The 23,871-nt window shown below is 34.0% G+C and overlaps 2 protein-coding genes across 4 annotated transcripts in view; one reads left to right on the top strand and one right to left on the bottom strand.

The window, feature by feature from the left end:
* Nucleotides 1-316: 316 nt before the first annotated feature.
* On the top strand, nt 317-12,580 carry LOC116845196 (mitochondrial amidoxime reducing component 2). 2 transcript variants are annotated; one of them, XR_004378211.1, is made up of 6 exons: nt 317-700; nt 7,910-8,208; nt 8,953-9,234; nt 9,326-9,603; nt 10,381-11,734; nt 11,816-12,580. XR_004378211.1 is itself a non-coding variant. In XM_032817597.1 (5 exons), exons 1-5 carry the CDS (start codon nt 697-699, stop codon nt 10,550-10,552), a joined length of 1,035 nt encoding a protein of 344 aa, XP_032673488.1. In that variant the 5' UTR covers nt 317-696; the 3' UTR covers nt 10,553-12,580. The 2 variants fall into 2 exon arrangements, 1 of the variants encoding a protein (XP_032673488.1); XM_032817597.1 differs by having other exon boundaries at nt 10,381-12,580.
* A 96-nt stretch (nt 12,581-12,676) lies between these two features.
* The window catches only part of LOC116845197, a 54,085-nt gene continuing 42,890 nt past the window's right edge, over nt 12,677-23,871 (bottom strand). For both annotated transcript variants that reach the window (XM_032817599.1, XM_032817600.1), the window contains one exon: nt 12,677-14,236. In XM_032817599.1, coding sequence (XP_032673490.1) covers nt 14,171-14,236 — 66 coding nt within the window. In that variant the 3' untranslated portion in view covers nt 12,677-14,170. The remainder of the gene's footprint in view (nt 14,237-23,871) is intronic.

Genomic DNA, 23,871 nt, shown 5'->3' with positions numbered 1-23,871 from the left:
ATTGATATATTCGTATTTCAAGCTAAATTCTTCATATCCAATATGTACGATATATACGATATGTACATATATACATCAACTAACTGTACGTCAACTATATTATGAGGTCAATGGCTATTGATTGTGCACAGTAATAGAGTTTTCACGAGGCCGATTACCAACAATTATCAGAGTTCAGTACAGTTGCAGACATCTGGCACGTCCGATGGCTCATCTAAGCCTTGAAAGTCCAACCGACAGAGACCGGCGTACACGTGCTCCAACGAAACACGCATGTGCCAGGTCTGGTAGAAAGCTACGTGCTAATTCCAGACGGAGCTTTCGCACGTCACACCGATGTCTTCTCCTCGCATGTGTCGACACGGCGGCGGCGGAGACGGCAGTAACGGCCCGGCGACGGCTGCATCGACGGGATTTTACTACTACAGCAGTGGAAGGAGATAACAGAACGTAAAGCAAATGGATAACGGTGTCTTCCTCCGGAGGAAGGAGATGGTAGCGGCGTGCACGTGAAGTCCAGCGAGCCAGTGTCGCGGAAACTGCGAGAGAAGAGGTTGTTCGACTGGCCTGTTCCCCAGCTTAGGCATTCCCGAAGAGGAGTAGTTATCGTTAAGAACTGATATTTCCTAGGGTCCTTATCGGTGAAAACGTCTTGGTTTATCGCGGCCAATTTCTTCGTCAACCTTGGCATTGATTATGGGTAAATATATACATATATATTTATATATATATATATATAAATACATGTAATTTTATCGCACTGCAATCACCTGCTCTGGAATTTCTTAATGTGAAGTACTTGCTTACTGCTTTATTGATTTTCTTATTGGGGGAGATGACCAACGGTTGAATGACTCCAGATTTAGAGCAGGTCAACGCGCAAGACGAAAAGCGGAAAGAAAATGACGAAACGCGATAATGAGAGGTTCAGTGACTTGTGATATTACTTGCTCGGCTTGTACAGATAATAACGTTGAATTGCTGCCGTATCTACGGTGTATTGCGGTCGACAATAAGAAGTAGAGAGTACGGGGGATTAAAGAATGCTCAAAGTCCATGACAAATTGGCCGACGTAAGGAAATTGGTGAAGTTAGCTAACCCAACGTGTCATGTGTCATTTTGCGGGGGATAACGCGTGACGTGAATCGCGAATCGCGATGTGTGCCCATAAAATAACATAATTCATAAACATGAGCGAACGGATGTTATGCCCATTTGGCGATTACACTGAATGAGAGCCAGCGCGTCTGTCTGGCTTACATGTGTACATTCCACAATGGAAAGGCGTAAGAGCGGAAAAGCATTGTAGCTCTGGGGAATGACTGTGAGGAATCCGGCATTTCGCACGGTACATTTCCTATGAACAATGTATGTATGTTTTCTCCCAATTTTATCTCTCCTACGATACATCGGCCGGCTTCGCCATCCAACGCACGTCGGATGAGAGGTGAAATATACTTTGTAAAACAGAAAATCACAAAATGACGAGAAAATAACTGAATGATATTCGAAAGATGAATTTTTATTGTCATTTGCTGATAATTTCAGCGTTATCGTGTTCTACATAGCTATTCTGTCTATAATCGATACTCTACATTGACAGAAAAATATTTGAAAACTTATTTGTGGGATATAAAAGTTATTCACAGAAAAAAAACTTCATATCTCACAAATAAATATTTAAGTATTTGTTCTCAGTATATTGACAGTTTTTACAGTTAACCTATATTGCAGTTGGATCATACTGAATTGATTACATTAAATTGCATAAAACACTAATAAGTAAAATAAAAAATGATATTTTTATATTTATAATATTGTGTGAATGTATACAATTTTTAAATTTATCTTAATTTTGTTTCAAATTAAAATTGATTATTTAGATAGTAAAATAAATGTATAGAAACGTAATTTTGTTCGCTGAAAATAGTTTATAAGTAGTTAATGTGTTCCCTATTAAAAATACGACATTTAAAGCTACATAATTATCTTAATCACTGTTAACAATTGTTACAATTATCGATTATCGACAATTTTTTATCAGTTATTGATATGACACACTTTCGACACTTTGAAAATCTAATTCCGCTACTCTAAATATATAAAATTGTTTTTATTTAAATTCTTTCGATCGTTCGTGAAATTTAATCTCTCATCGACGAAGTGATCGTGCAAGTTACACTTCAACAGCCAGCCATATCCCCTTTACGCACGAATCATGCCTTCATTTCCCGCGGTATTGATTCAGTGAAGGGTGCGTAGTCCCCTCGAACTTCACCATGGAATACTCCCTTTCCCAGAAAAATATATTTCGAAGGGTCCGAAGATTCGAATGAGTCACTCCGACTCTTTTGGGCGCGACTTTGTTCTGTAGTTATTCACAATTCTTTTCGACTATTAGAAAATTCAAATGTAGTTCGATTTGGATTATATTAATAATATATTCTGCACTGGGGTGATTTTCAATGATTTTCCATTCACATTACGTGAGTTCTTATACTATTTCTCAGACATTTTTTCTCTCACAGTGCACTTGGTGTTTAATGAATTATGACGTAACAGGATATATGACGTAACTTATGATATTAATTTTTATGACATCTAGTTTTATTTTATCTAGTTTTATTTTATCTAATTTTGTTTTATCTAGTTTTATTTTATCTAGTTTTATTTTATCTAGTTTTATTTTATCTCTTATCTTATAGCATCTTGCATTTAATCGCAAAATAAAAAATAGAACGGCTCGAAAGAAGAAGCGATTGCGACGCATACCGCAAGCAATATGTTAATAGTGATATGTCGCTCTTATCCGACCACAAATTGCTGCGCAATGATTCCAGTCACGTTTAAAGTGTTGGTCGACTACTGTTACTCAGCAGTTTTTAATATTCGCTGCAAGTTGCAGAAAATTGTCCGCTGCTACATGTTGCAGAAAATTGTTCGCGAAAGGCTACTGAACGTTATTAAATAGCGCTCGTTTTAAAAATATAACACGATTCATTTACTCTACTAAAAAGTATTCGTTATTATCTACGATACTGGCATGACAAAAGAATTTCTTGCAATAACTCGTGTGTTCGAACTAAGTTGAAAAATTGAATATGTATAAAGGCCATATAGTAAGAATAGGATTTACATTTAAATTTTTACACGCGAAATTTATACTGCGACGCGTTTCTAATGTAGTAGACGGTACTACTCCAAGTGCAACTGCGAGAAACCGTAGATCTATGTGATTTGCATGCGCAACGTTAATTAACGAACTGTTTAACACTTAAGATAACGGGTTTCTCGGGTCCGAAGCTTGTCTTCCTCTGAAAGCGGATTCTACACCGACTTCGATGTGCAAGACGCGAGATATCAAAGCATGGTTACATAACAACTTATGTACATATATTTTTTATTACATTGCTACTTAAGATAAAGCAGAGCTTTGATACTGCGATACAGAAATAACGATAATTTTACTCAAAACATGGAAAAGTAGAATACCATTTATTCCCAACGATTCCTGATTTCTGATTTCTGATTCCGCACTCTGCAAACTTTTGAGTTTAAAAGCAAACTTGGTACAAACATTGTATTAAAGCAATTGTACCCATGAAATGAATTTTGTGGGAATTTATTAAAGCTTACACTGCATATACATTGAAATAAATTGTATAAACTGAAATAAAATAATAAACAGAAATTAAAGGAAATTAAAAGTGTATCATATACATGAATTAATACACAGACATGATATAAATTTCAGAATTAATAGTTGTTTTACTTTCAAAATACAACGGTGGAAAGTTTATAATTTTAATATTTAAAGTACATATATCTCAATTTAATATTTAAAGTATATATACATATATTTAAATACTTATATAGCTCTTGATTATTTGTGCATTTTTATTAGATTATATTGAATGACATTAAATTAATGCATAAAACATAATAAAAAAGTGAAAAATGAATATAAAATGAAAATATTTTTATATTTGTAATTGTATGTGTATATAGTGTTCAAAAAGTCCTGAGTCGTTAAAATATCACGAAAATGAAAAATTTTAGAAGAAAATATTAAACACAAAAATTGTTGGAACAATATCTGCGAGCATTTTAATTAGATCTTGGACTGAGTGTTCAAGGTCAAGTAAAGGTTATTTTGAAATTTTTTGATTGAATAATCTATTTTTTATTACATATTCTGATAGATGTTGTTAAAATATTTACGAAACAATGGTTACAATTTTTTTTTTATGAAAACTTTCTAAGTTATGAGTCCTCAGAGTTGAAGTATTGTCAACATTATCTAAAGTGTACCGCGCAGAGAGATGCTGCCTGATCAGATTTATACACCTCTTTTATATATGTGTGTATGTCTGTTTATTTATTTATTTTTTATACAATTTATATCTCATACAATTTCATTTCAAATTAAATCTGATTATTTAAATAGTTAAATAAATATATAGAAACGTAATTTCGTTCAGTGTATATTGTAAATTTATAAATATGAATGAATATTATAACATTATGGATGGTTCTCTTGATGCGCATCACGATCATTTATCTATGCGATGCAACTATCTTAAGTAAATTTACCACACCCGTTGCTATATCGTTCTATATCGTTACTTATCATTCGATCGTTCGCCTACGCGTGTCATCATCCATCGAAAGAAAACAGCATAAAATAATAAGCATACTACATCGTACTACGACTTTCTTTCGTTTTTCACTTAAAGTAACAGCGCGATATTTTTTTTCTCTTAGAATACTGTGGGCGTATATATTTTATCAGCAAACACTGTCGTTGTGGCTTGTGCGGGCATATAAAATACGAGCGATTAGATGAGCATCGACTGTACAGAGCGTTCATCTTCACACTGCTTCGTAGCGCGTTAAGTACATATTTTCCGTCGACGTTACGTCACATATGATTCTACACTTGTTTAAAGCTACTTGATGTACTGCTTCAGTCGAAATAAATTTCTTCTTCGTCGCCTTTCGACGATATTTTAGCAGATTTACTGTAATTGTGTACCGCCGATGAATGATTGGCTAACCTCATTTAATGATCATTTTATTGAACGTTTCTAGAACTCATAAAACCGGTTATACGTCGCGCGGACTAATTTTTTGTAGCCGAAAGATATGAGTCTCCGTACCACTCGAATGCTTCATCATGCTCGTCGAACGTGTGACGCGATCGTCACTACGCGTTGCTGTTTACTGTAGGTACAGTTACAGCAAGAAACATTGCCATACGTTCATCTCGATGTGATTTTTTAAATCTAATCCCATAAAATAATATATCTTTTGATAATGATTAAAAACCAATTTCGCATGTTGGATATCAAATATATTCTGAAAATTCATCGAAGTAAAAGTGCTTCTTGCAGTCACTGATTGTACACAATTATATTAACCCAGATAGTACAAAGAATTCACGAAGAATTCAGCCGTATGTCACTAATTCTAAGTTTATTTTCAGATGCAAAAATAATTTTTCAGAATTCAGTTCAGTGAAAAAAATTCTTTTTGCATCTAAAAATAAACTCAGAATTGATGACATGTAACTGAATTCTTTTTTAATTCTCTGTGCTATCTGGGAATATTCTAATAACATACTCTTATACATTTAGTACTAATTTTACACTAGTAAAATAATGAAAAATATTAGTTAATATAAAAAAATCACAGAGGAACGTTAAAAAAATTTCATGAAAAGTTTCCATTGCATGTTAAATGTGCATTGACGTCTCTATATGCAAAGATTAGTAATCGATTTTTCTCATAATTCTAAAATAGTATCAAATTATTAAAATTGTAATAATAATATAATATTATCAAGGTACCATTACATCGAAAAATCGATACTTTCCGAGATATTTTATATTTCATGCCGATAAATATAAAACGTGAATGTCTTGGAATTCACCTTTCTATTATTTTACGTTCTATTATTTTACTTTTATACGTAGAATCACGAGTGAAATCGATTTAAAATAATCAAAATTTATTTTAAAAAATTTATTTAAGTATCAAAATTTATTTAAAAAACTGAAGTTAGCCTTAAGAAGACCTTGAAAGATAAAACGTTTCACGTTATTATTATAATATTATTATATTATCTTATTATAGTTGTTATTATATATTATTATATTATGATATTATCCTATCGTACATTTCACTCTAAACTGAACAATTTTGGTGTAAAACAATTTTTTATATCCCAAAAATTTTTTGACGTATTCAACTGTTTTCATTAAAATCGGACGTCATATAAGGGGAAACCGGGGTTAAATGTTATATATGTATTTTAGAATTTCGAAGTTATTGTAGTTTATGTATTTTACAACTTCTCAGGCAACTGATTGTTGTAGCTGACTGTATAAACATGATAGAGATAACCTTCTTCCATGGATTAATGCCTGAGTCGAACCTTTTAACCGTATACAGGGTGTCTCACACTCTCCTCCGGGCATTTTGTGGGGACGTAGAATGAGTTGATGTGAACATAAAAGTCCTATGAGTCCGTTTTGCGATATTCGCAATAATTATCGAGGTATTAATTGTAGAAAATTTGTGAATGATCATGCAGAATATGATAAATGAGTTATAGTAGCGACAACTGCCGTCGTGAACTTATGCTTTAGGTCAAATTGTACAAAAAAGTCCTCTACCATTTTCCAAATAATCACATAGATTTTTAATTATTAATTAAAGAAGATTATTGCACGATTTTGTGTGATAATGCACTCATCTTCTTTAATTAATAATTAAAAATCTATGTATCTATAATTATTTGCAAAATAGTAGAGGACTTTTTTGTTCAATTTGACCTAAAATATAAGTACACGACAGCAGTCGTTGCTACTATAACTCACTTACCATATCTTACATGATCATTCACAAATTTTCTACAAATAATATCTCGATAATTATTGCGAATATCGCAAAACGGTACGGGACTTTTATGTTCACATCAACCCATTCTACGTCCCTACAAAATGCCCGGAGGAAAGTGTGAGACACCCTGTATATTGGTTTTATAATAACCAGAACGTGTAGCAACATAGCTATCTTGCCCTGATTCAGTTGCTGGGTTCAGTTGCTTAATAGCGCAGGGTAAAAAAGAAGACTACATAAAATACCCAATTAGTAGTTCCCGATTAGTAGTTACGTGAGAGATCTCCTCAATCTTTCTACCGGCTCTTAATTATGAGCCAACTTTATTGTATTTATTACCAGAAACAGTATACCATACATTTGCAAAAAATTTTATTTTAACTAGTAACTAGTAATACTTAATTTTTTTTCTATCACGATGGAAAATAGAATGAAAAATAGAAAATACAAATTTTCAAGAGGCTCGAAAATTTACTTTGCTACTACCAAATCAGTTTTTTCTGTTACTTAATGTTCTGAGTTTAATGAAACTCAGGGAAAAGTATTTATATTCTAAAAGAACCATTTCACGATTCTATATCCACTATTCCTTTCAAGATAAATATTAAAAAAATACATAAGCAACATATAAGATCATGTAAACCCGGTCTTCCTTACATTTATTTAAAACAATAAATATTTAATTTCAAGAAAAATAAACAACTTATTTTCTGCACTTGCAAATTAATATAAAAGAAAGTATTGTGAAAAATAGACTAAAAAATTTACATCGCTCTCAAAATAAGCGGCTTGTATTCAAATGCGACAAATATTATTAAATATCGTAATCACTAAGTGTCAAGAAACATGTGCCAGTCCGTATATATTCGCCTCTGGAGTGAAGAAATATTTAATATAAACTTGTCCTTCGATATTTGTCAACAATTTATTAACTTGCTAAGAGAAATTATTCATTTGTGTTCTGATAACATATTCTACAATTTCCGTTTCATTTTGCATTTTCAGACAGAACACGATTGGCGTATGCCACGGCTGCCGCAGTGGGCGCCGGTACAGCGGTTTTCGTCATCTGGTGGTGGTGGACCAGAAGGCAAAAACAACAGTTGCCGACTAAGTGGCGTAAGGTTGGAGAACTGAGCGACTTGATCGTTTTCCCGGTCAAATCGCTCGGTGCAGTTCGCATCACGGCGATGGAATGTACACAGTTGGGCCTGAAGTCAGGTTGGTTGAGAGATCGGACACTGATGGTAATCGATCTCGACGGACGATTTATCACCGCCAGACAAATGCCGAAGATGGTCCAGGTGAGAAACTGCAAGATTTAACTCTTCAAGGTCGCACACCTCAGCTATTACGTACTTTACTGTTCAAAATCGTTTTTCAGTGAATGATTCCGCGTGTGAACCAACTAAACAAGATTGTATAAAATAAAGAAATGTTGTTATATTGTAGGAATCGGAGGGATTTCAGAGATGACATGCTATTAACAAAAAAAAGTTTGTCGTTGATAAAACAATATCAATTAATTTTCTATAGTATTTCTCGAGGCAATGTTCCATAAAATTTAATGTTTTGTTTTGAAATCATGTTATTAACTAATGAATCCTACAATTTCTTACAATATAAGTTCTACAATATTCTTTCAACCTTTGTATATGCTTATGCGACTTGCAATAGATGTAAAAGGACCTTAATAAAGCTCCAGCTTACCTCCTATAGGCATCCGACTCGTAATAGGCAAATTATTTATTTTTATAACTCAAAAACTAAGCTTTAAATAACTTTTTGGAAAAGGAAAAATTGCCTTAGAATTCGTTCAAGAATATGACATTTCAAGGACAAGAAGTCTGTATTTTCCACAGAATTTTAGAGAATAATCACGCACAATTTGGTTCAGATTAAGTTTAAGAATGTATAGGGAATAGACAGACATTTTATTTTAGATAGAATACATATATATAAATCTTTATACTATCTAGGTCGTCTCGCCTCGATACGTTACAGTTTATTATTTCTGTAACGAATCGTTTCTCTTCATCTTGTTCAAGGTATCGCCTAACATTTCCGGTTCTGTGCTAACGCTTCGCGCTCCAGGGATGATGTCGATATCAGTGGACCTTGCTCAACTTCGTGGCAAAAGCTTCCGAGCTGCTGTATGGGGCCAAGCAGTGCCAGCATGCGACTGTGGTGAAGAACCTGCTCGATGGCTGTCACGCTTCCTGCTTCAAGAGGACGTCGGTCTTAGATTGGTTTATTATACGTTAGATCAAACGTCGCGAGACGTGAGAGCGATCAATAAGGGTTTCCCCTTGGCAGAGGCGATAGATACCGTAAGTAACTTCCCGTTAAAGGTATAGCTATCAAAAGTTATGCTAATGTGATATTTCAAATGAATAACGCACGAATGATTTTTCCTGATAGGGAGCCTATCCAGATGCAACGAGTTATAGTCTGGTCACCGAGGCTTCGATAACGGATCTTAATAGTCGGTTGAAAAAACCAGTCACGCCACAGCAATTTCGTATGAATTTCGTGGTCAAGGGTACCACCGCTTACGAGGAAGATAAATGGGACTGGGTGAAGATCGGGAACGTCGTATTGAGAAATGTCAGGCCATGTACGAGGTGCATCTTTACTACGGTGGATCCGGAAACCGGCAAGAAGAATATTGATGTGGAACCCTTAAAGACCTTGAAAAGGTGCGTCGAAAGTGTTATTATCGTTTGACGATAACACGAGATATATCTTTCTTTTTGGGCTGTAGCGTAAAAAAAGTCATTTAATATCACATAAGATGTCGAAAAGTTTTTATAACGTAAAATTCATCTGGCTTTGAAGCAATAAAGAACGAGTTAAACGCTATTACTCTATTAATAAACGCTATTACGCTATTAATAAGAGTTAAACGCTATTACTCGTGCGCAATAATATTTATAAATAATAAAAAACGAAACAAACATCTCGACCCTAATATATATTTGGGTTCTTTTTAACATACATAATACAAATTTTAATTTTAAAGTCCTCAATTTCGATTTCCAGCTCTTAATTTAAATTTTCAAGCTATTAATGTCAATTCTCAAACATTTATTTGCAATTCTCAAACTATTTCAATTTTCAACTTTTCAATTGTCAAGTTTTCAATTTTAATTTTGGAGCTCTTAATTTAAATTGTTCTCTTAATTTCTCATATTTACAATTTTAATTTTCAAACTTTTAATTTAAATTTTCAAGATCTCAATGTCACTTTTCAAGCTTTCCATTTCAATTTTAAAATTTATAGTTTCAAATCCAAATTGTTATTTTTAATTTTCAAGTTTGCAATTTCAATTTCGGGACTTTTAATTTCAATTTTCAATTTTCATTCTTACTTGTTAGTTATTTAGTATTTTTTGATGTACAGAACCTTGATAATATTATATTAAACTCGCCTAACTAATAACAAAGCTAATGAAGAAACTTTTGTTTCTGAGTAGTTACAGGCAAATAAATGACCCCGAGCTGCGACCTTACGTCGGTGATAGTCCTATTATGGGCATCCACCTTGGACTAAGAGGATCTAACGGAACGGTTCGTTTGGGTGATCCCATTTATGTTAATGTACCGGACGAGGAGAAGGAAACACCGCCTTTGACTTCACCGTCATAGCTATGGCGTTGGGATTCCTGCGAACATTTAGAACACGAAGGAAACAATATTTCAACGCTCGAAGATGAAGGAACCGGTGAAATGGAATTCGAGGTAAACGATAAAAGAGATATGTAATGTTCATAAAAATGTGTAATAGTCACACGTACAATTGTATACGTGAAATACCTTTAATTGGTATATTCGGCGGATCGTACTGATAGGAGCTGTAAAATTTGGAGCTATATAATTAGTTATATATAATATATAACTAATCACTGATGTGTATGTCCTATGATAAGCTTTGCACTGTGGGTCTAAATGAACAACGATGTGGGTTTTAAAAATATGATTAAATCCACACGCGACCTAGATCTATGATCTTTGTATTGTTACGGAATTGCGATAGTGTGCGTCTTAGAAACTCGGAAATATATTTTGTTAAATCGTTAAGATATTAGTATCTTCTCCCTATGTGTATACATGTGAATGTGTGTATGCAAGTGTGAATAATGTTTATGTAAAGTGATCGATTTATATATATTATAAGATAGAGAAGCAAGTGTCAGTTCATTTTGAGAGATGAGACTGGCCGAATTTCGACAATTAAGCGAGTCGTTTAAAGCTTCAAGCATTTCTTGAAAATAAACAAATATATTCAAACTGACAGCTCAGTAAACATGAAATAATAATATTACATCAGTTACAATGTTGTAATTTTCTATTCAACAATGCAATGTGACATGTTATATGTAACAATGACATTACTTAGTGGGAAATTATAACATTGACGTAATATAACTATTATTCAATGCTTACCGGGATGTAGTTCATTTTTTATTCCGACACTTCGTCAAATATTGATAATGTATTGTAAGTATATATATTTGACCTCAAAATGGATGATAAAGCTATTAATCGCACAACAATAATAACGCGCGTGTATTGCATAATATGATTTTGCAAAACCACACACCCAAATAACACAAGAAGTCTTGAGATTATCTTGGACCCAGATAAGATAGAAAATTACGATAACGTCAAAATGAGGAGAAAATAATCGAATCATGATCGAAAAGTAAGTTTTTACAGTTATCTTCTCGTCATTTTGATGTCATCGTGATTTTCTGTTTCATCTAGGATGTACATGAGACATTTTAGAGTACTCTTCAGGTCTTTTAGACTCGTTTAAAATGGTCTCAGGTAGAACAGATAATGAAAATAATGTCAATCTGACGTCTTTTTGACCAAAAAATGATGTAAGTTTGGTCAAAATGACGTCAGATTGACATTATTTTGATCATCTGTTCTACCTGGAGTTCTGCGACGTCTTGGTGCTATATGGATAACAATAACGGATATTGTTCTACTGTGCTTTACTTGATTTTTCCAACTTGTTCGATTATTTCAATTTTATATAAACACTTCCTGTAAATCTCTCCTATATTCACGAGCGGGAACTTAAACGTTATGTTCAAAGCTACGCCGAAAATCCCCTAATAAGCGAAATGTTAACGGTATGTCGGCAGATTGGCAGCACATTTAATAATTAGAATGCCGCAGATAGCCATCTTGGCCACATTAAACTTCAATGCTGTCGACAGAATCTGCTTACATAACCCTGACAGCAGATTGGCGGTGGGGATCGAGGATACCTGCGGTATATTCCATTTAAATGTAATCAAACAGTTAGGGAATGACAGACCTTGCTTGGTTTCTGCCGACAATATGCCATTGTATTCTTAGTAGATCCTGTTATTCCAGGTAGAAGAAACTTTTAAGATTTCTGTATCTTAAAACATTCAAAAGAAATATGATGTCTTTTGAACTTCTTTATTTTAGAAGTTTATATTTCCGCTAAAGAGTAAGCTATTGCTAAAAGTTTTTATAGCAGACACACCGCAAAATCTGTCTCCGCAGGTGGCCAATTGCCCAACTCTAGTGTGAATTTTGTCACTTTAGTTGATATCTGGACCATCTAATATTTTTCTAATCATATTTTTGTATCATAGGGTTAAATTCGAATAAATTACAAACGTTCCCTCACAAGTGGAAGTAGTCGCTGTTCCTCTGCAACGCTGTAACATATTTTCCGAGAAGAGCTCGTCGTCTGACGTATTATGTGTTGAGATTAAGGACACACCATTCTCGCTTCTTATGACAATAATATTTATTTACACTACAAAAATAACAGGGACGTTTTACACAGAGAAATCATGCGCTCGATCCAACGACAACAATACGTCGCGTTTCGCGTTATCGCGAATGTTCTTTCAGATTGCACCGCTTATTGGACATTCCCGTAATGAGAACATTCAAGAAGGGGATAACTTCGTTTATTAATGTTGACGGACTTCTAACAAAATCGTAATTAACTGAAGTACGCATCAAGAAAGAGTGTTTTTGATTTGATTATTAGCCACACTCGGCGAAATTCATTGTCTGAATCTCACGTGTTTTACGTTATCGTGAAATTTCAAAGAAGAACAAAATAGAGAGAGGAAGAAAAAGAGAGAGACAGAGAAAGAGAGAGAATATATATATATATATAGGATACATAATTAGACCAGAAAGCAATGGTACAAATGAGTGGAAACGACGAATGCCTGGCACTGTTGCAATCCGGGGGAACAACTATGTACAAGTTTACGATATATCTCGTGCTCATATCCGAGCAGCACAAAGCATTGAGCCAATGTTGAATCTACAGTCGGCCAACTAATATATGCTGCTAGGGTGCCGAACGACATTCGATCGAAACGCGTCGTTCGCGCTGACAAGCCGGAGGCCTTATCGTCTATCCGGCGGCGCGAACCTTTCGTCTACTCTCGCGAGAAATCGTGCTCTCAACGTAAAAAAATAAACTCTTCATCTGTAATCTGAGCGCGAATTTAAATATTGTCGTTATGTCGGAGGACAATCCTTGGCGCGCGGAGAGATCCGTCCCGTAGTCGTCGGCGCATGAATCATTTCGTTCGAAGTATCAACGGAGAGCGTGTCGTATCACAAATTGTAAACGATTTTCTGCGATTTCACCGTCTCTGTCAGTGTATTTTTGTCGTACTGTACCGTACCGTACGCGGCGTGGCACGAGCTGCGCTACTACGGCTGAATCTCGACCGTCTCAAAACGACAATCACCTACGGAAATTCCTCTATCCATTATCGTTATACTAATCGACTAAAAAGTAGAAGTAATAAAAATATTAGGAAAGAGAAAGACAAAGGAAGAGCGAGGAGAGAGTAACAGAGAGGGACAGAGAGAGAGAGAGAGAGAGAGAAAGAGAGAAACGGAAAGAAAAGACGAGAAGAAAATGAAGAGAATTAGACCGAAGACGGAGTGAACAAAGCCGGACAAAATCGAGTTAACGTCGATCGTTAGGGGGATGCGCGTTTAGTGACAAACTGCCTAGGATTTTCGCAAAGAGCTCGACAGCCATCGACGAGGGAATCGAGTTCCGGATCCCGGGGACAAGGGGGCAACGCTGTGCACATGAACGGCCACGTTGCCAACGTCGTACCCGTGCTCCTGCTGGCAGAGGCGATCGGCCTGGCGATGATGCCCATGACGCTACGGCGCCAAAGCCGGCGAGGCCTCTTCTCTTTCTGGATTTCCGCATCTCAATCCTCCGGCGAGGTCCTAGATGATGGAGGTGATGAGTCGCGCCTTGAAGTTGACGATGCGCTCGCTCGTAGCCGCCAAGCGCTGCAAATTCGGGAACGGTCGATTAATTTCGCACGATCGCGCGACAAAATCATAATTAACTTCGAGACTCAGGTCTGTTACACAGAGAGAACTTTTTAATAAGAAATTATAAAATTTTGCAATCGAGGAACTTATATACAAGTCGACACTTTGCCTTAGTTCGTTACACTGAAAGAATTTTTCAGTAAAAATTATCGTAAAATTTTTTTAATAGAATTTTTATATACGACATTCTGCCTTAATTTAGCATTCCTTCGCTTCATATGCACTATTTATATTTTAGAAACTGAAATCTATATTAACAACAAATTTAAAGTATGTTTCTTAACAAGATATGTATGTTCTTTAGAAAGATAAAGATCGCGTAATTGAAATCATATCGGTGATTTTTACGTTTTGCACGAAGAGAATTTTATAGTAAAAATTATTATAAAATTTTGTAATTAAGAAACATATTGACATACTGCCTTAATCTAATATCCTTCCGTCTTGTATATGCTATATTTATATTTCAGAAATCTTTATTATTAAATAAATTTTGTATTTTTTAGCAAGATAAAAGTCAGCAATATATTTCTAATTGCGTCGCAATTTTTATTTGTTGCACAGAAAATTTTATAATAAAAATTACTGTAGAATTTTACAACCAATAAACACATATCGGCCTTAATATAACATTCCAATAGTACTCTGCCTTAATTCATTATCCTTCCGTTCTACATATATTTTAGGAACTGTGAAATCTACACTGAGAGAAATAGCTTGGTGAATGACACTATACTCGTCTTATGAAAGTAATATGGTTAATTTATATGCAATATCTGGTTCACATGTCCAATATTCTGATTACGATGCCTTGACGCATCTGGCAGTCAATACCGAGACATTTAGTTGTAGGCATCTAGATAGTTTAGTAATTCTCTCTAGACGTGTGGTACTATTGACGCGATAGTTAATTATTACTCGATGCGACGTTTCCTTTTTCATCTATACTAATTTGTAAAGACGTCGATGCTATAAAAGAATGGACGCTAAAACCGTCAGATATTTGGAAGAATGGAATTTCTTAAAATATGTCGGTAAATTTAGAAGTAAATATATGAAGATATGAAGATTACATACAGTAAATATATGAAAATTATATATATAATATGGTTAGATTCTAGGTTATATTTTATTATCTCAATTATCAATTTTGTGCTGTACCAGATGGTTTGGTAAACGTATTTAAGCATCACCGTAATGCTACTTAGACAATGCGCTCACCAGATAGTTTGGTATCATTGACTAAATATCTTGTTACACGATTATTCACTATACTGTTTAGTAAACCTAAATAGAATTCTTGTTAATATCATCAGACATTTCCCTCAGTGTATACTATTAAAAAATTGTCTATGTTTCTTAGCAAGATAATCTCTACAGACACAGTATATTCTGGCACTATCATTAAAAAATATAGGAACACAAGATTGTAAAGAATTTATTCAATGTATACACATTTAGATTGTTGACTATTTAGTCATAATTTGTCATTTTGACAGTTTGATATATCATATCGTATCATATTATTTCCAGACAATGGAAAGAAAAGTATCTAGAAGTGGAAATAATTAGAAAAACTGAAAGACCTCAAGCTGCTTTAATTTATTATATATATATATATATGTATATATATATATATATATATATATATATATATATATATATATATATAATAAATTAAGGCAGCTTGAGGTCTTTCAGTTTTTCTAATTATATTTAAGGAACTGAAATCTCTTATTAAAAAGTTAACTTCTTGTTCCTTAATGAGATAAACTCTACAGACAGACCTACTGAAAAAAATAGTAAAATTGAAAAAAAAAGTTTGTATGAAGAAAAACAACTACATATAATATTCCTTTCCGTGTATACATCACGGACGAATTCGTACGAGGTTAAAGATCGAATCACTCCGAAATATGCATAATTATTCGCTTTATATGTGGAATTACTCGAAACCACTTTCGCAGAAAACGTGCGATCGAATCTTTTTATCGCGAGAACCGCGGAGAGAGTCAATGTACTCGAGCTAAACGGAGGAGAATCACGAACTTGGCGTTACGTGTTCCGCGCGGATCACAAAGCTCTTCCCGCGTGCGTCTTCCTCTTAGTCGCGGAAAATCGCAACGGCTGGAGAGGTTTAGTATCTTCTCCGGATGAAGGAATTCTGCAGAGCGCACGAAGCGTGAAGGCGCTTTCGAACCGACGCGCCGACAGACAGACGGCGCGCGCTTCACGCCCGACGCAAAACGCCGGGCTCGCGTCGAGCGAATTAATGCGCCGCAAATTGCGCATAATAAAGCGAATTACGGCCGCCCTGAGACGCTGCGCGGAAAAGGAAAATATAGCGTAGCGCCGGCGCGGGCCTGACGAAAACGTGATTCATGATCTTTACTCCGTTTCCTTTCGCCCGGTCCGCGCCTTTAATGCGAGAGCCGGTTCTTGCCGCTGCACAGTCCATTAGCCACCGCGAAATCTTAATTTGCATCAGACTGCGATTTCTTCGACAGCTCCTCACATAATGCGCTTATTAAGTCTAGACGTTCGTTTCGACCCGATGTAACGCAATGTAATACATGCGCACCATAAGTCAATATTCATGCTGTTTGGCCTCGAAGGGTTACGTGTACGTTGCGCGTGGCTCCGTTGCAAAAATGATGATTACAACAGGCAACGTGTCACGTGGAATTTCTGACCTATTTCTTATGCGGAGAATCCGAAACTAAACTCAGAGTTTCGGATATCCCAGACAGCAACTACTAAAATTTACTAAAAGATGTTTTAAATACCTCCAAAAGACATCCTATTTCTTCTAAACGTTTTCTGAACATCTTTAAGACATTTTTTAGTAATTTGTGCTGTCTGGAATATTTTATATGGGTCATTTCACATAATTCGCAATTCGATTTAATGAAAAATTTTTCGACTTAATTCAATTTAATTGAAAATTTTTTATATTAAAATGTTACCAAAATATCAATCTTTTCTATATTCAAATAATATATTTATCTATAAAATTTCGTTAAAATTAACAACTTTTTTCTTCTTACGCAATGTTTTCCCCAATTAGACTCACAGGATATAAAAATTTATATATATATATATATATATATATATATATATATACATATATATATCTCTCTCTTATACACATATATATGTGTATAAGAGAGAGATATATATATATATATATATATATCTCTCTCTTATACACATATATATGTGTATAAGAGAGAGATATATATATATATATATATATATCTCTCTCTTATACACATATATATGTGTATAAGAGAGAGATATATATATATATATATATATATCTCTCTCTTATACACATATATATGTGTATAAGAGAGAGATATATATATATATATATATATATATATATATATATACTTTTTTTTTAAAAAAGTCATCACAAGTCACAGTAAGAAGTTATTAGCTTCTACATTTCAAATTAATCATGTCTGTAACAGAGCGTTTAGAGTAACGATTTTTTAAACACTTCCGACGATTTAAGGAAAAAGTTGCAAGGTAAATTTTCAATTGCAGGCTACAACTTATTATAACAAAAAATAGAAAAAAATTTTTTTTTATAAAAACTAAGATCATCTTAAATTTTTTTAAATAACACCATGCATTTTTTACATAATATTGTAGAGGACTTTAAAATGAATTCAACGCACTATTACAAATATCACTTTTGTTAATATTTTTGTTAATATTTAATATCAAATATGCAGCATTATTTTAAATAACAGTACTTATAAGCAAAGTGCGGATCTCACTGCTATCTTCAAGATACTTTGGAGAATCGTGTTATAGGTACACATAGACCAATCCGACAGCCAATCGTTCTATAGATTTATCTTCGATGGATTTTTTCTTATAGAAATATTTAGAAGTTCTTGTGTATTAAACACCAATTATAATAATGTTCAAGATTTCCGAGGAAAGATAATTACAGCTTGTGCAAATTTAGGTCTAAATAATATAATAGCTGCTACGTACAGCAATTTGTCAAAAAGAGCAGAATTTTGTGTTGTAGAAGGAGGCAAACAATTTGAATATTTTTTTCAATAAGTTCGAGTTTTTCTATTACTTCTTGTTGTTTTCTTGAAAATAACATTTGTAATAGTGCGTTGAATTCATCTTAAAGTTCTCTACAATATTATGTAAAAAATGTTATTTAAAAAATTCAAGGTGACTTTGATTTCTTTATACAAACATTTTTTTACTTTTTTGTTATTGCAAGTTGTAGGCCGAAGCAGTTTAAAATTCGCCTTGCACCTTTTCCTTAAACCGTCGGAAATGTCTAAAAAATTATGCGGACTATTACGTTGAACACCCCGTATATGAAAAAAATCGACTTTCTTGAAACTTAAAAATTGCATCACTGGAAAACTTTTGAATAGAAACAAATTTGTTTGCATTTTTTTAGTTAAGCATAACATAAATCACGTAATTTAATCCAAGGGACAAAACAATTCCTTTTTTATGGATCAATGTTATGAGATCTTGAAGTCACATCGTGAGTACGGAAGTAGTGTGTAGTCGAGTGTAAAAAAACGTCGCCGTTACGTCGACCGTATGATCTAAGGCGAATGATCATTGCTCACGATTCGTAGCGGTGGCAATTCCGCGAGTGTTGCGACCATAAAAATCATTGGTTTAAAAAATCACAGCTGAGCACACGACAGGGTGGAGAAAGAGTTCTTGCGTGATCGCGTATAATACATGTCGACTTGGTTCCGGCTCTTGCGTTTTAACGATGGCTCAGATTACATCGGTTACCGCTAGCATTGTGGATTGTTCAGTCACAGTGGACTAAAGCAAATCGTCACAAAAAGAAGAAAGAAAGGATGGACGCGCAGATTTCAACCAACTTATGCAGAATAAGTTTCAATAAAGTCTTCGCATTTACTAGACTATAACACGTTGAAATTGAGATTTAAATTTAATAATTGAAATTAATGATTAATAATATATAATTAGTTAAAATTTATATAAATTTTTTAATAATATAAATTTCAGAGATCTTTGATCTTTGTATTGACATCTTCTTTGTGTGTGTCTGCGTGTGAAAAACAAAAGAAGTGAAATTTTCGCTCAAAAATCGTTCCGAACTTCACATCATGCTAAAACTCAGTTAGTCTATTTTCATCTCTGGATATAATTGTTTCCATTGTTTGGATATAATGTGATACGATATGTATATATCACTTTATCAAGATAACAGATAAACCAAATAATCAACAATCTATACGCATTGAATAAATCCTTTACTATTTTGTGCTTCCATATATTCTAGTAGCAGTGTAGAAATAAACTGTGTCAGTAAAGGTTATTTTGCTAAGAAATATAAACAATTTTTTAAAAGTATAATATAGTATTTTACACATACAAGTTCTTAAAATATAAAAATAGAATATATGAAATATAGTATAATAAATGATAGCAGTATGTTGATATATTTCTTGGTTACAAAATTTTATAGTAATTTTTACTATAAAATTCTCTCCATACAAAAAATAAAAATTGCCAATATGATTCCGATTAGATCGCGAATTTAATCTTACTAAAATCTATAAAATGTTTTAATAACAAAGACCTAGTTTTTTCTAAAAGATAGATATAGCAAATATAAAACAGGAAGACGATTAATTAAAACAGAATGTCGATATTTTCTACGATTGTAAATTCTATAATAAATTTTATTATAAAATTCTCTCTATGTAAAACAAAAATCGCGATGATTATGATTATGTCGCGATTTTTATTTTGCTGAGGAACATATTGAATTTTTTAATAGTGTAGATTTCAGTTTCTGAAGTATAAGTAACATGTAAAAAACGAAAAATAATAAATCAAGATAGTCTATTAATATGTCTCACGATTAAAAATTCTGCAATAACTTTCAATATAAAGTTTTTTCCATATACTATATATAATAATATAATAAATCCCAATGTGAATGATTAGGAAGATTAATGAAATTTGGTCTAACAAAGACTTCACTGAAGCTTAATACACTTTGATTGCAGTATGATTCGAATTAAATACTGACACACTATCCGAACAATATAGTAAGACGGACGTTCTTCTAGACTATGTTCAATCAACTATAGCTCGCCGATTTCACGCTTCACAAACTTAAAATTGATTAAAACGTGAAGTGAAAGTGATCCGTGTTCGGTAAATTGTTCGAAAGTCGCCGAATAACAAATAAGACCGTTCTCATCGATCTTTTACCGGAGATAGACGTGTTAAATTCGGAACCTCTCGGAACGGAAGCCGGAAACAGAAGGCACCCTGTCTCGAGATGTGCAAACTGTGTGAGATCCTTTCGGGAAATTTCGCGACAAACGAGCGCAAGTCGGTCGTACAGCGAGAGCGATATAGTGCGAGCGCGACTTTGATGGGCGAACACCGCGGCCAGGTGTTGCCCCTGGCGATTTTGCGTGCCAGGAGCGGCCGCTTGCATAAGTCAGCCGGCAAATGGACGCGCTATTTCATAGAGAAAGTCGCTTACATTTTTGCTTTCCATCGATCCCGACTGCGCGGTTACATAATTGCCCGGTTTGTATCTGAAATGACGACGCGAGGCGACGTGACGCGACATGACGCGGCGTTACGACTGCTCGACTTTCGGCACCGCCGAACACAAGACCGACCGGCCACCGTGAAAACCGCCTATTATCTAATGTCCTAAAATCAGAGAGAGAAAGAGCGAGAGGAAGAGAAACGAGTCGGCCCGTTATATCGTTCACGCTGCTCGCGAGACAGGTACATGGCATAATACCGTATAACGCTATCTTAAGCCTCATCTTGACCTTCGTAACAAACTATTGCTCACGCCATATTGCTGCTGTTTGAATGACCGCGTTCAGTAGAACAAGTGATCAGTAAGCGCTCAGGGAGCTCTTGTATATGATTTGGCATATTCTTTTAGATCTTCAACTATACTCCAATCAGATGCAAGAGCTCACTGAGCGCTTACTGATCACTTGTTCTACTGAACGCGGCCAATGATATGGACAGTATAGCGAGCAAATGCCTCTCTAATTCCGTAGCACAATAGAGAAAGGACACTTATAAAGGAACTTTGCACTGAGAGAAAAAAACTATATGAGTTATTTTTTGTCTCAATCATATTTTTTTTGCAGTAAAGTAGTAATAATAATATGTATTCATATAAAATGATTATCATTAAGGTTATAGTAGAATTTAATTAAGAAAGAAATATAGTTTTTTAACTATAACTTATAGTAATTATTATCTATTAATTATTTTCCTCTTATTCAATTTTTCTTTATGTGATTATAATTAGGAATAAACCAAACATTTTTTTCTCTCTCAGTGTGTCGACAATTATATTAACCCTCCATATACAATAATGAGTCTGTGAGACCTGAATAAATATTCGATCGTTTACCAATTTTCCTAAAGAGTCTAGAGAAATTTCAAAATGGCGCAGGTCTGCTTGCAGATTTTGATCGTGCTACTATCTTATACCTTAAGCTTTTCTATATTTCTGTATTATTGTTTTTCTCTATATCTTCTATATTTCTATATCTCTGTAAAAGAAATATGTCCGAAAATATTGATTTTCAACAAAGTTATGATAATTTAAAGTTATTTGGATTCTGACCGACCCAGATTGTATTATATATCTCAAACAATACAACACTAAAAAAATATAATTGTATGTGAAGAATTAAGATTCTCAAATCAGGATCGAATGTTACATTTTTCATAATTTCAAAATTGCAACTTCTCAGACAATCAATTTTTATGATTATCTCTACAAACATGATAGAGACAATCTTCCTTTATGTGATAATACCCGTAATACTCCTGTAAACCGTATATTTTCTTCAGTAATAATCAAAGTACGAACTTATAGCAACGTAGCTGCATCGTGTAATATGCCTTAACACCGACTAGTCAAATTGGCTAACAACTCGAGGTAAGAAGAACATAAAATATGTACTCTGATTAGTAGTTCCGAGGCCTTCATGGGAAGTCTTTATATCTCTGCCGACTCTTAAATAGCCGATTTTACCTCATCCGTCCATGTGCTCGATTGCAATCAATGACTACGTTTAGCAGAGAAAGCTACTTTGCGGCTGTTGTAAAATTCGTGAATTTGATTGGAATTATATTATATTATATTTAAGCTACTTTGCAGCTGTTGTAAAATTCGTGAATTTGATTGGATTTATGCTTTTAATCTTGACTAAATCTAAAAGTATGTGCCAATCATATTTATGAATTTTACAACGGTTGCAAAGCAACTTTCTCTGATGGACGCAGCCACTTTATGAATGAAAATCGTTTTTATTACTCGAAAGTGTATCGTACTCCTGAAGAAAACTGCATTCTAACTAATAACACGTCATTTAAGTTTATCCACTCACAATGGAGAATATTAATAAAAAATTTCGTGACACTCGAAAACGTAACTGGATCAGTTTTTTTATTATTTAATTATAATATTATATCGATTTTAGTAAAACTCTCACGGAAAAGTACCTTTGTTTTAAGAGAAACATTTTACGATTTTATATTCATTGCTTCTTTCACGATAAATACATAAACAAGATATAAACAAACCTACTTCTTATGCCAACCAGTCCCGCGATCTCTTCTATTCAATTGCTAAAAAAATTATTCAATTGTCAACTTGCTTCAACTTGTAAGAAATATTCAATATGCCAATAAGAACCACGTAGGATGATAATTGCGAATACCTTATGTAAAATAATCATTTGCAACTGTTATCTTGTTTGACTCTTTTTTATTGGTCCGAGTATTTCTTAGTAATTAAATTTTATCTAATTATGTCACGCTTTTATCAATTTAAAATCAATTGTTCTTTAACAGAAACGTCGTGAATTCAGTAGTCTTTTAACTCTTTAAGCGTCGCGTTCGCCGTTTGGTCAATTGAGAAACAAATTGACTCAAATTGACTTTGCTTTAATTTTTGCATGTTATTTTATTGAAATATTGGATATTTATAAAACTGAATATGAAGCTAAAAGAAAGAACTTACTCGAATTTATAATAGAGATTAGCAAGTAAACTAAGTAAATAAACAAAATGTGAAGTAAATCTAGCGCTTAAAGGGTCAAATTACATTTATAGAGATCAACAAGTAAACTAACTAAGTAAATAAACGAAATGTGAAGTAAATTTGACGCTTAAAGAACCAAATTACATTTATTATGAAGAGAATGAAGAAACAATTACGAAGAGAACCAAAAGAGGTTGTTTTTTTCACAAGCTGAGCTATACAGAGTCTGTTCTAGTTAATTTAGCAATTTTGCACAAGAAACCACGACGCGAATTTCACAGATTTCCTGTCAAAGAAACGAATCGTGCGCGGCGATGGGATTATTGCGTGTCCTTAAATGCAATCATCTATAAGTCGCAATCATCCATACGATTCAATCATTCGTACCGTGATTTGCAATTGAAGTTACGTTTGCCTAAACTTCTCGTTGAGATTGTCGCGCGCGCGCGCGCATGCTTCGTAAATCACCGCGACAGAGTAAGCGCCATTCGATCGAAACTGCCCCCCCCCCCCC

This window comes from Odontomachus brunneus, unplaced genomic scaffold, assembly GCF_010583005.1.
Source record: "Odontomachus brunneus isolate Ranch 3 - 2012 unplaced genomic scaffold, Obru_v1 Obru_scaffold_050, whole genome shotgun sequence".
In the NCBI taxonomy this organism is placed as follows: Eukaryota; Metazoa; Arthropoda; class Insecta; order Hymenoptera; family Formicidae; genus Odontomachus; species Odontomachus brunneus.
Note: the sequence above shows the minus strand (reverse complement) of the source record. Positions and strands in the feature narration are given on the sequence as shown.